Raw genomic sequence first — 12,914 nt, 5'->3', positions numbered from 1 at the left:
CACCACACAATCCCCTCCACACACAAACACCACACACCAACACCACACACAGCCCCTCCACACACAAACACCACACACCAACACTTCACACAGCCCCCTCCACAAACACTACACACCAACACTTCACACAGCCCCTCCACACACAAACACCACACACAACACTTCACACAGCCCCCTACACACACCAACACTTCACACAGCCCCTGCCACAAACATTTCACACACCAACACTTCACACAGCCCCCTCCACACACAAACACCACACACAACACTTCACACAGCCCCTCCACACACCAACACCACACACCAACACTTCACACAGCCCCCTCCACACACAAACACCACACACCAACACCACACACAGCCCCCTTCACACACAAACACCACACACCAACACCACACACAGCCCCCTTCACACACAAACACCACACACAGCCCCCTTCACACACAAACACACACCAATATATAAAACCACTTCAGTCTTACATTCGTTGATGCATCCACACAGATACTATAGGATAATTTCTGTAATAAGCAAGTAAAAATATGCACATGTATAAATTAGAAAACAACAACCCCCACCGTAAACACCTTACAAACTCTGCAGCAGCGACAAAGCAGTATTTATACTGTTCATCGTGTCCAAAGAAGACTCCAGACATTCACTCTATTAATCTCACCAGCATGGTCAAACCTTACTTTCCATGCCAGGCGGAAAGTAATTCAGTGCTTCATTAGGTTTCTTTGAGCAGCAGATCAGTACTGATTCACCTGTCAGGTGAGCCTTGTAAAATGAATCATCTAGTGCAACATGACATCCTGGAAACTGCAGCTGTTGTTGAAGCATCAACTGATCAGGAGTATAAGGACCAGTAGATGATGTTGAAAAGCAGGTAGGCCACAGGGAAGATGATTCGAGAGTACGAGTCGATCATGTAGCTGTTGCTCATGATGAAGTTGATGTTGTGACGAACTGAGCGTTTCCTCCAGAGCCTGGTGCCCTCGGTGGGCGGCGGCTCTGCGGACGAGTTCCTGGGCGGGGCCGCCTGCTCGGTGCTGGGAGTGGTCGGTAGCTCTGGGAAAGGTGAGAGATCAAGCTCGTTGTCATGGAAACAGCCGTCATACGCCATAGCCTGGGTTGCATCATAAGACACTGGTAGCTGTTATGAGAAATACAGGATAAAACATGGTGGTTATTTCATTTGTATGTGTTTCCTGAGTTAACAGCGTGAAAAAGATGCGTATTGGTCAGTTCACGCTGAGCGCCTTTAGAAATGGGGAATTACACTGATTTTATTCACATCTCTGCATAATTCAGTCCGTGAGGTCTGTCTAGTCATTCTGAGTGTTTGGATGTGAAACAATCCATTTTAGAGAAACTTCATGAGTCTGAGTTTTTTACAGTGGTGGTGATGGGAACCAGACATCTGAAGAGTTTAACTCCTCTAAAAGCCCCCTCACAGATAGTTTTTACATGAAATGGTTATGAATATGCGCTGAGATATTGTTGTATGATAGTTCTGAGAAGATTAAACATATGGCCTTAACAAATCTGGCCATTTTTTTTATTGTTAATTCATAGTAGAGAGGTACATGCAGAGTGTTATGAGGCAAAATAGTCTTCAAAAAAAACTTATTTTTATCAGATTTATCACTGTTTTACCATCAGCAACATTATATATAAAACTCAGAAGACACATGTAGGTACACTGGGGGTTTGGATAGCAAATAAAATGACTATATTTGCAATGGAGACATTGTGACCAAGGGCCAATGGTGCAGTGGAGTCAGTAAGTTCCTCTAGAACGATTTTACATGAAAACATGTAAAATGAGAAAACAGAAAAGCATTTCTAGTCGTCCATCTGATGGAACAGACACACTTCCATTGTATTCACTGTATGTATGTATGTATTTTATATATATATATATATATATAAAAACATGTGTTTTATGTTAAACCCAGCAAATAAAGCCAGCATGCCTAAGTGTGTTCTCTGTACATGATGTTAAATTATTTTCACTTAGAAAATCAATAAAATGTAATTTGACAAGAGTTTTTCAAACTTTGTATTTCGACTGTAATAATTGAATAAAATGTGATTATCCAAGCTTGCTAACTTACAGACTCAATGATGGTGATATGAACCATGGGTTGCGATGTCAACAATGCAAATATAGCCATTTCACTTACTATAAAAACACTAGTGAACCTACACAGGTTTTCTGAGTTTTTATACGTAATGTTTATAATGATAAACAAGTGATTAGAAAAAATGAGTGCTGTTTTGGCTTACAGTGGCCTGGATATGCCTCTCCACCCTGAATTAATTTGAAATAATATGCTTTAGGCCAAAATCTTGTTGCAAACCTACTGGAACCATTACCTGTAATAGCTTTCTGTGAGGTGGCTTTTTACGGGACATTAAAGCCTTTGGATGTCTGGTTCCTATCACAACCACTGCGTACAATTCTGACTTATTAGATTCTGCTAGGACAGAGCATTTCACATCAAACCACTCTGAATGACTTCTACATCTTAACCATTTTAATTACACAGAACATTTGAAGAATTGGTAGAATTCTCCTTCACATTTCAGTTCCTGAGTGCATTAACTTAAAAGCACCAGTAGATGGAGACAAACCAACAGTGGAGACAATAAACATTATGAAATCTGATTAATGTAAATCTTATAAATAATAAATAATCAACATGGGGCCACAATCTATAAAACACAGCGTTTGGATTGGCTGCTGCGAAGTGAAGCTATCTGAATGAAGAAATGATTCACAGTCACACTGAAGGGTCAGGACAGGACCCCTCTCTGACGCTGACCTTTCCCCTCTTGAGTTTCTTCATCTCCTCCACGGTGGTGAAGTAGTTCACGGCAGCATATTCAATGACGGACAGGAAGACAAACAGGAAGCTCGCCCACAGGTAAATATCCACCGCCTTCACATAGGACACCTGAGGCATGGATGCTGAGACGCCCGTGATGATGGTGGACATGGTCAACACGGTGGTGATACCTGCACAGAGGGAGAGACAGAGGGTGATTTAGGTCTGTCAGAAGTTCAAAAGTTCATAAACACAAAATTTCGTTTATGGTATCATATACAGTCATACGCAAAAGTTTGAGCACCCCTAGTCAAAATATTTTGTTTTTTGATTTTTTAAAGTGAAAATAAGTTAATAGATCCTCAACAAAGAACAAATGTATTTATTTATTTGCTGAGGTTAACATACAACAAAAATAAAAACTTTTAAACAGGCCACATTTTACGTTTTATTCTTTCCCCAATGTGTTACGTTGAGCAAATGAACTGTGATCATGCATTAAAAATGCTGAAGGAAGTGAACAAAACATCATTTGACCAGAGGTGCCCAAACTGAAGGCTGTATATCTTCACATCACTGCTGTGGCTCTAAAATGTATTTGGAAATTTGTACCATAATTAAAATGAACATTGACATTAAGTTCACTGTGTTAGAAAAGAAAATGATAAATCAATGGCATTTATTTTAAACCAACCATTCCAAGACCTTTCCAAGGTTGGCTGGTGTGTTTCAGATCCTGAATACACTAAACTCACAAACGTTTTATTGTGTGAACCACACTGGAAACCCCACCTGTGGTATAATACAGCTCTGAGTTACAGACCTGATACAAATTACAGCCACTGCAGAAAATCAAATGAAGTTCTGACCATGATTAGTATGGACACACCAAACTCACGCAAGTCTGATATCACATACAGTGGCTCCAGAAAGTATTTGGACACTTTAATCATTGGTACGCTTTAATGAAGTTCTTTGGTTTTCATCACATCATCAGACTGATGGTTGACTCCTTTGTGTGGAGAAAGCCAGGAGAATACTCCAAGCAGACAGGGGTGCTGTGAAGCACCGAGGTGGAAACGTCAAAGTTTGGGTCTGTTTTTCTCACAATAGTGTCACTGAGATTGATGGGATCATGAACTCAGAAGTGTACAAAGGCATTTCAGAAGCCCACCTGCAGTTTATTTACTTTATTTGCTGAGGTTAACATAAAATAAAAAATAAAATATAAAATGTGCTGTAACTTTTCAACAGGCCACATTTTATGTTTTTATTTTTTCCCCAATATGTTACATTCAGCAAATAAATGGTAATTCTGCATTAAAATGTGCTGAAGAAAGTAAAGAAAACATAAGTTGACCAGAGGTGCCCAAACTGAAGACTGTATAGCTTCACTCCTCACACTGCTGTGTGCCTAAATAGGTGTATAAAAGTCAAAAGTGAGGGAGACATACAGTGTCCCCCAAAAAAGTATTTGGAGATTTGTACCTTAATTATAAATGCATGACGTTCACTGTGTTAGAAAAGAAAGCGATAAATCAAGTGGCATTTATTTTAAATCAAGACCTTTCCAAGGTTGGCTGGTGTGTTTCAGATCCTTATCCTGCTGAGAGAACTTCTGTCGTTGGAGCAGTTTCTTTGCAGACTTGTGCAGGTGGGCATCTGAAATGCCTTTGCACACTGAGTTCATGATCCCATCAATCTCAGTGACACCATTGTGAGAAAAACAGGCCCAAACTTTGACGTTTCCACCTCGGTGCTTCACAGCACCCCTGTCTGCTTGGAATATTCTCCTGGCTTTCTCCACACAAAGGGTCAACCATCAGTCTGACGATGGGCCACTAAGCTATGATGCAACCTATAGAACTTCATTAAAGCGTACCAATGATTAAAGTGTCTAAATACTTTCTGGAGCCACTGTATGTGATACCAGACTTGAGTTTGGTGTGTCCATACTAATCATGGTCAGCACTTCATTTGATTTTCTGCAGTGGGCTGTAATTTGTATCAGGTCTGTAACTCAGAGCCGTATCGTACCACAGGTGGGTTCCCAGTGTGGTTCACACAATAAAACAGAGTTTAGTGTATTCAGGTCAGTCTTTGTGCAAGTCTTTGTCACAATGGCCTCAAAGACCCACCCTGAAACTCAGGTCCTCATGTTTCACTTCCTTCTCCTTGTTTTTCTAGTCTGTTTGGCCACATCAGTCAGTGGCGCTTTATAGAGTCAGTTCAATCGGCAGGTCGAACAAGTGTAAACAGGATTTAACAAGTTAATTCAGCCAGTGAGCATCAGGTCAAACATTACCTTATACAGACAGCAGGGGGCTTGGGGCATCTCTCTCTCTCTCTCTCTCTCTCTCTCTCTCTCTCTCTCTCTCTCTCTCAATCAATAGTTAACCTTTTAGATTTTTTGTAGGGATGTTGACGTACATACATTTCACTGTTGTCGGAAGAAAACCTCGTATCTCCAAAATGAAAAAACCTACTTTACTTTTAATGTAAGTCAATGGAACCAGACTTTTTTTCCAAGTCATTTTACGTCATTTTTTTAGTCCGTTCATCATGAAATTTACATACAATGTAAAGAGTAACAGGTATTTTCAAATTATGTCAAAAACTGAAAAATGACAAAAATGGAGATACAAGGTTTTCTTCTGACAACAGCGACATACATTTTTGTTGGCTTTGTTGGCCATGGTTGCCTTTATGTTTTGTGTATATAAAACATCTTGAAATGAGGAAATATTTTTTTTCTAGGTAAAATTGAACATGTTAAAGCTTTTTTTTTTTTAGTTCAAATGGCTCTCAGGTGGATTTATCTACTGAGCAGAGGCTTTTGCACACACTTGTGAAGAGCATGTCAGCTTGACTCCATAATGTCATTATAGCAAAAGAAATTCTGTTGTGAATTTTCTGTATATCAAAGATTTTAACAATTCTACACAGTTTGTGATGACAAATTTGGATTAAATTAGAAAAGAATGCCACATAAATGTATTCGCACTGGTTCTCTTAGATTTCGGACCCTACTGTACATGCATGTAAGGGTCATTTAGCTTTTTATTTTCCTGCCTTTACAGAAAATCATGTGTTTTTTTAACACTTCACACTTTTGTCAGGTGTGAAAATATGTGATCATGTGCCGCTTCAGGGACACATGAGATCACATATTATGATTATGTTACTTGATCATGTGATTTGTAGACACTCGTGGAGATACATGTGACTTTTCTGTAAGTGAGCAACTTTTATATAATTTCTGAAAACTAATCTTAAATAATTAATAAAAGTTTGTTTTTCATTATCGGAGAGTCTATTTTTATATATTTAAAGTGATTTTTTTATAGTAATCACATTTTTTCAATGCCCCTGAGTTTCTTCATCCCAATCTACACATAAATCTACAATTACTACAGAACTTTAATAGTCATGGTACTATCATACCTGTCTTCATTCTTTTGTAATACATTTTTTCATGTTTAATTTATATATTATACCAAAAATAATTTGAAAATAAATATGTTTCACATCTGCTGCCATTTTAAAATAAAGCATCATTCTTTAAGTCACCTGTCTGTGAGGAAATGGCATCGCAGAGAGCTTATAACAGGCTTATCTGCCTTATTTTGTCTGATTTATAGTGTTTTGCTGTGTATCTTCTGGTATCAATCAGTGTAAATCATGTTACTTATATTTTGGATTTCATAGGAAGAATTTATACATGTTAATGTTTTAGTTGATAAAAGCATTACATGCACTACATGACCAGTAATAGTCGACATATACCAAAAATATTAGCATCAACCATGTTGTACGTAGCACAAGGCGACAGTTTTCCAGCCATTTTTTTAATTATATTTATAACATATGAATAAAATGTGTAGCTGTAAGTGAAATGAGTCAAACATTTAGAGCTAAAATTTCATGCACAAACATTCATTTGCAAAAAAGTAATGCCAGTATATTGTGGGAAGGTAATAGTCGTGGGTGATGGTTATTAGTTTTACAGGTGTTTTACAAATAAACTACATAACGCAACGTACAAACAGTGTAAAACTGCAGTCAGTTACAGTCTGAGTTGATGTTTAGTCCAGGTTGTTATTGAGCGAGCGAACATTAGAGAGACAGACGGCTCGACCTGCCTTTCTCTTGGTGCATCAACAGCATTCAGGTTTGGTTTAGCCTTTATCACAGCAGCCCGCTAACTGGGCCTGTGTGTCCACTAGCCCCATCTGCGGGGCACCTTTACTGGTCAGCTGCATCACACAGCAGTGTGGTCTCACAGCTTATTGTATCCATCTAGCCAAGAACAGCAGGACATGACTAATGTTTACTGCACTCCAGCAGAGTCTGACGCTCGGAGATGAGTGTACAGGACACACGGATCAGACAAATGACTTGAGAAATTTGGATGTGAAGCAACATTTAGCACCGTTTATGCCGAGCCAGAGACGCTGCACAATAAAAATATTTTACATTTAATTCAGTTGTTAGATATAGTTCTTAGTAGTATTAATTACATAACAGGAAATACTGATTGTATATAGTAAATAAACAAAATTGCTCAGCACATATATCAAAAAATCTAAATGGACGTTTTTCCTTGTTAGTTCATGCGGTTGGTCAATTAAGCTCACTGCATTGTGTCATATTTAAAAGACAAAATTCTTGTTTCTCTGTAATCTTTGATGGAAGCTCAGAGACTTTTTCCCTCCTCTAAATGCCGTCTGACGTTTAGACACAATGTAAAAAATTATAAAAGTTATTCTAAATAATAATATCTTAGCATGTTTTCCCTCATCCTCTCACCACCCAGCAACTTCAGACAACCTCCTTTCTTCTCACTTCACTCTCTCACTTCCTTTCCTGCTCGTCTGTGGTACGTGGTTACATTAGCACACGGGTTTATTTTAACGTCAACCTGATTTTTTCCCTTTTTCAGATGCTAAAAGGCTAGCTTGCTAATTGCCTTGTCTACATCGATCAAAAAAGTACAAAACTACATATGAAAATCAAGCTTTTGACAATTAATGCATGAAAATGCACAACATAACAACATTGCCTAAATTCATTTTTGACAGTCTATGTCCCTTTTTCAATAGAAATATAAATAAACAGGTGGAAAATTAATTTTCCAAAAAATGCATAATATGTCAAAAAGGCATCCATTCGAGGTAATGACTCAGGTTACTGAGATACGGGTTAACTCAAAGTTGATTTAGCCATTTTCTGTAAACCAAGGTAATTTCTCTCAAAACACGTACCTACCAAACAGGACTTTTGTTTATATATATTAAACTAATAGTAATAGTAATGTGTTTGAGCTAAGTCAAAAATTGAGCTAAACAATCTGTCATGTCCTGAGATCAACACACTTCGCTGCCGAAACATTTTTACATGAACCCACGATGAGTGTTCTTACAAAATTTCAGGTCATTATTTCCAAACCAGTCATCAAATGAAATATGAGTGTGTGAGGTTGATGATGTTGGTTTGCAGAAATGGCAACATTTTTACTGAACAATTAACATAGAATAAGGGTTAAAAAGCGAGGTGATACCTAGGGAAACTCGGGCTGGGACGGCCCTCCTGTCGATCCAGAAGGAGACCCAAGACAGCATGACCATGAGCATGGTGGGAAAGTACGTCTGCAGCATGAAGAAAAAAATGTGCCTCCTGAGGATGAAGTTGATGTAGAGTCTGTTATACCAGCCTGAGAGAGAGGAAGAGGCAGGAGAGGAAGAGGATTTATCATCCTGAACAGAGGAAATGGAAACGTAGCTCAGCCTTGGCTGTCATTCAAACAGAGGCAGAGGGGAAATTGAAGTCAGTTCTAGCATAAACATACAGGGATAACAGAAAAACGTAAACCAGCAGCAGAAAAAACAGAGAAAAAGCTCAAAATCCTGAGATACAGAGAGTCTGTGGAGTGTGGAGCAGAACACATTAAAAAGGGGGGACACTTTACTTGAATCCTGCTACATAACACTGACATAGTCATGCCATAAACATCTCATTAGTTGTCATGACGTATTTTGTTCAGTAATATAGATAGAATTCATAAAATTCAGAAAAAGTGTCCCATAATTACTCAAAAACTCCACTCAGACCAGCACAGCACACACTAACACACCACCACCACGTCAGTGTCACTGCAGTGCTGAGAATGATCCCACCACCCAAATAGTACCTGCTCTGTGAGGGTCCATGGGGGTCCTGACCACTGAAGAACAGGGTAAAAGGGGGCTAACAAAGTATCAGAGAAACAGATGGACTACAGTCTGTAACTGTAGAACTACAAAGTGCTCCTATATAGTAAGTGGAGCTGATAAAATGGACAATGAGCGCAGAAACAAGGAGGTGGTCAGAATGTTACGCCTGACCGGAGGAGATAAAAGCATATAAATCACTAGAATCATATAATTATTTAGTCTGTGGAAGGACAGCCCCGCCCACTTTGAGGAGGAAATGGAGAAGCTGCACCAGGTGGTGTGAGGAACACTTTCTCTGCACAAACATGAGGAAGACAAAAGAGCTCCTCATAGACTTCCAGAGGAAGGCCGACCCGACCCCGCAGATGATACTTGGTGGGTACAAGTATCTTGGGACCATCACTGATAGTGGAATGACCTTTAATAACAACATAAGCCATCTTTAAAAAGTGCCAGCAGCAGCTCTACCTCCTAAAGAGGTAGAGGCATCTGAACGTAGCCCCTCCGAATCCATAGCTTTCATATCTGCCATATAGAGAGCCTCTGTACCTTGTCTGGTTTTTTAGCTTGGCATGGGGGCTCCCAGAGTCTAACAAGCTAAAACCGTGACTGGTGATTACAGGGGGGTTAAGCTTTGTAGGGAGGGGCTGAACCCTCCAAAATCTCTATGATCAGAGGACGAGCAAAGCAAATAAGATCGCAAGGGACTCAACTCATAAACTCAGCACCTGCTTATGGATAATAGCCTCTGGTAGGAGATATGCAGCCCCTGTATTTACTTCAAACAAGAGTAGGGTCAGCTTCGTCCCCTCTGCTGTCAGGCTCCTTAACAAACATAACACATTGGGATCACTTTGCTCCCTCTGTCTAAAGGAGCCGGATCCACGGTGTTGGAGCATGTGTGCATACGTGTGTGTGTGTGTGTGTGTGTGTTCATGTATTCACACACATACATGTGGGCATGGGGACGCATGTGCACACGTCCAAATAACCAATAAGAACAATGTTTTAAACGGTGGTTTTAGAGTTCTTGTCTGTTAGTGTGTTACTGACTTTTCGAAATGAATTTCCCTTTGTGGACAATAAAAACCGTCTATCTATCTTTTAACTAACGATGTACAAAAGGTGGCTCTACAATCGCGCCATTGCCGCATTGACCGGTGGTGTGTCAACAACATGGCAGCAGTAACAAGTGTGATGTTAATTGAATACTATGTATAACAGTTTCATGCTTTCATTAATTGATGTCGTGGATGTTTAATGTCCCCGAATTTGTTCATCCCAACTGTAACAGAAATAAAAGTGATAAGCATTATTAAATATTATGTCCCATAATCCCAAAAGTCGAGTGAATTTGGAATAATTTGAAATTTGAACTAATGTTTCTTGTTGTAACAGTTAACTTGAGTACATTTAGAAACTGCAGCAACACACACACACACACACACACACACACACACACACACACACACACACATTTTCTAATCCGCTTATCCTTGTGGGTCACGGGGGGTGCTGGAGGCTATCCCAGCGGTCATTGGGCAGAAGACAGGATACACCCTGGACAGGTCACCAGTCTATCGCAGAACTGCAGCAACAGAAATTGCTATATATAACAAAACCTGTCATGACAAATCATGATAGCATGTGCCATCTGCCACAGCACGTTTATAGCATGGTTATTTCATAGTTATAGCAGGGTTCAAGTAAAGGGTTGCCTCTGAAAGTAAGAGTTCTGTGCTGTGAGAGCGAAGATTGTTCAGTGTAAGAGAATGAAAGCATTTCTGGCTGCTCTGTTAAATTACAGATGTGGAAAGTTTTGATGTTAGTTATTTTTTGAAATTGTAAACTAAACTAAATGATTTCAAGATTAAATCGCAGTCTTCTCTTTGTTTATACATTTTCTATCACGAGCGCCTGTTAGCAAACTAATATAGAGTTTATGAAGCTAATAAAATCAGTGAATGGGATTTCCTTTACTCTAAATTTTACTTACTCTCACCTGAATAACGTTTTTATTGATACTTATTATTGTATTCAAATGATTTCTTTTGACAGTAGCTCTCTAACCTAAAGAAATACTTCATAGAAAAACAGTCATGTAGTCAATCAGCCAAGACCAATGTGGTGTCTGAAGTTTGCTTCTTTGCACTGAAGCTACAAGGTTGATGCATTTAATGGTTAAAGGAAACTTCATAGCCAGTCGACCTCATTTAATGTAAAAGGGAAATTGTGTAAACTGGACATTTTGATAGCCTGCTCCTTTTAGTAGAGGTCAGTACTCTTTCCACCTCTGTTATCTTCCTCATCTTTCCAGCCAGGAATGCTGAGAAGTCTATCATAGAGTTTCTTTTTCACAGCGTGAAGGTGAAAGTTGCTTTTTTTTTCACACTGAGGCCAGTTTTGCCATTTATCTCACGGTAGGTGATTCCAGGATGTGGCTGGCCGACATCAGTGAGCATCAAAAAGCAAGTTCTACCTGGAGTCCCTCCCAGCAGTTCTGTGGTCATGCACAGCAACAGGACAGACAAAAGAGTGGACACAGAGGCCAACAGGAGGCTAAAGCACATACCCGTACTGCTGTAGAAGGCTAGCCCGTAGGAAGGGTGGAATTCTTCAATAAAAAACTGCGAGAGTACGATCTCGTCAGTCCTTAATGAATCGTTCCCATTCTTCCAGTAGAGCATGAGGTCGTTTTCATTGTACGCGTCTTCAAGAGAGCACAGAGGGGAGAGGACAGGGGTGGACAGAGGTGAGACGGGTGACTCTCCTTGAAGAAGCATGGGCAGCAACCCTCAGAGGAGAGACGGCAGAGCCCTGCACACTCTGGCTCTCTAGCCGTCTCTCCTCTGAAGCTGAGGACCATGGCTTTACGTGTTGAGAGTTGTGTGCAGTGGTGGACGAAGTACACAAACCATGTACTTGAGTTAAAGTAGAGACACTCAAGGTAAAATATTACTGCAGTAAAAGTAGAAGTTCCTCCCTTTAGACCTCCACTGGAGTAAAAGTACTAAAGTATTTGCCCTCAAATGTACTTAAGTATCGAAAGTAAAAGTACTGAAAGATTAATTATGACTCATTTTTGTAACCAGACTCGCTTCATTAACTCATTTTAGGTGAAAATACTCCAGTGTCTCTCTTGGTAAACCAGTCTTTTAACAGAAGGTCATTAATTAGTGACGCTGATGTCTATTAAAATTATCATAAGCACAAAACACTGAAGGCAAAGAGTTTCCATCAGGTAGAACTGAGTGGCTCTGAAATCACTTTTTACAAACAAGCAAAGTTTCAGTTTAAGATTTATTTAACTTAGTTACAAGTTTAAGTTTAATAAAAACTTTAAACTCAGATTCACAAATGAGTTTCCTTTACTAAACTGCATCTGTAGGTCTCTGTTCATAAACATAAACTAGACAAAACTAATTTACTATAAAATGAAATGTGTTTGTATAAATTCAGAATAAAGACACGTCAGTCTCAACTGCATATGTGTACATATTTCTATATTGTGGTCTGTTTACCCACAAAGTCGAGAGCAATATGTTACATCTGTTCACTAATTCTTTGATGTGTGATTGTCAGTCAGTGTTTGCATTGACCCCGTCCTGCTTTACCTGCTAAAGTGACCTAAGTATAGTGTCGATATGTGTGCAGTGGGTCGGTTTGTCCAACAGGTCAGAACAAGCTCAAAACAAAGTGACCGCTGTGCCCTGATTGGTGCTCTTGCTTTGCGCTTCTTTCGTTTTGACCTGTTACGTTTTTACACACACATAAACCAAAAGGAACGACAGATTTCTCATAATGTAGTGGAGTAAAAAGTGAGATATTTGACTGTGAAATGTAGTGGAGTGAAAGTAAAAAGTC

General features: G+C 39.5%; 1 protein-coding gene across 1 annotated transcript in view; it reads right to left on the bottom strand.

The window, feature by feature from the left end:
• Window positions 1–427: 427 nt before the first annotated feature.
• Window positions 428–12,914, bottom strand: part of gabrr3a (gamma-aminobutyric acid type A receptor subunit rho3a) — a 37,687-nt gene continuing 25,200 nt past the window's right edge. Inside the window, exons 6-9 of the mRNA XM_036595347.1 lie at window positions 11,623–11,760; window positions 8,399–8,551; window positions 2,830–3,029; window positions 428–1,160 (exon numbers count right to left, since the gene is read on the bottom strand). Of these exons, the coding sequence (XP_036451240.1) occupies window positions 855–1,160; window positions 2,830–3,029; window positions 8,399–8,551; window positions 11,623–11,760 (797 nt within the window). The 3' untranslated portion in view covers window positions 428–854. The remainder of the gene's footprint in view (window positions 1,161–2,829; window positions 3,030–8,398; window positions 8,552–11,622; window positions 11,761–12,914) is intronic.

The sequence above is a fragment of the Colossoma macropomum genome, unplaced genomic scaffold (genome assembly GCF_904425465.1).
Source record: "Colossoma macropomum unplaced genomic scaffold, Colossoma_macropomum, whole genome shotgun sequence".
NCBI lineage: Eukaryota > Metazoa > Chordata > Actinopteri > Characiformes > Serrasalmidae > Colossoma > Colossoma macropomum.
The sequence above is the reverse complement of the archived record's forward strand: the minus strand, read 5'-3'. Positions and strand labels throughout refer to the sequence as shown.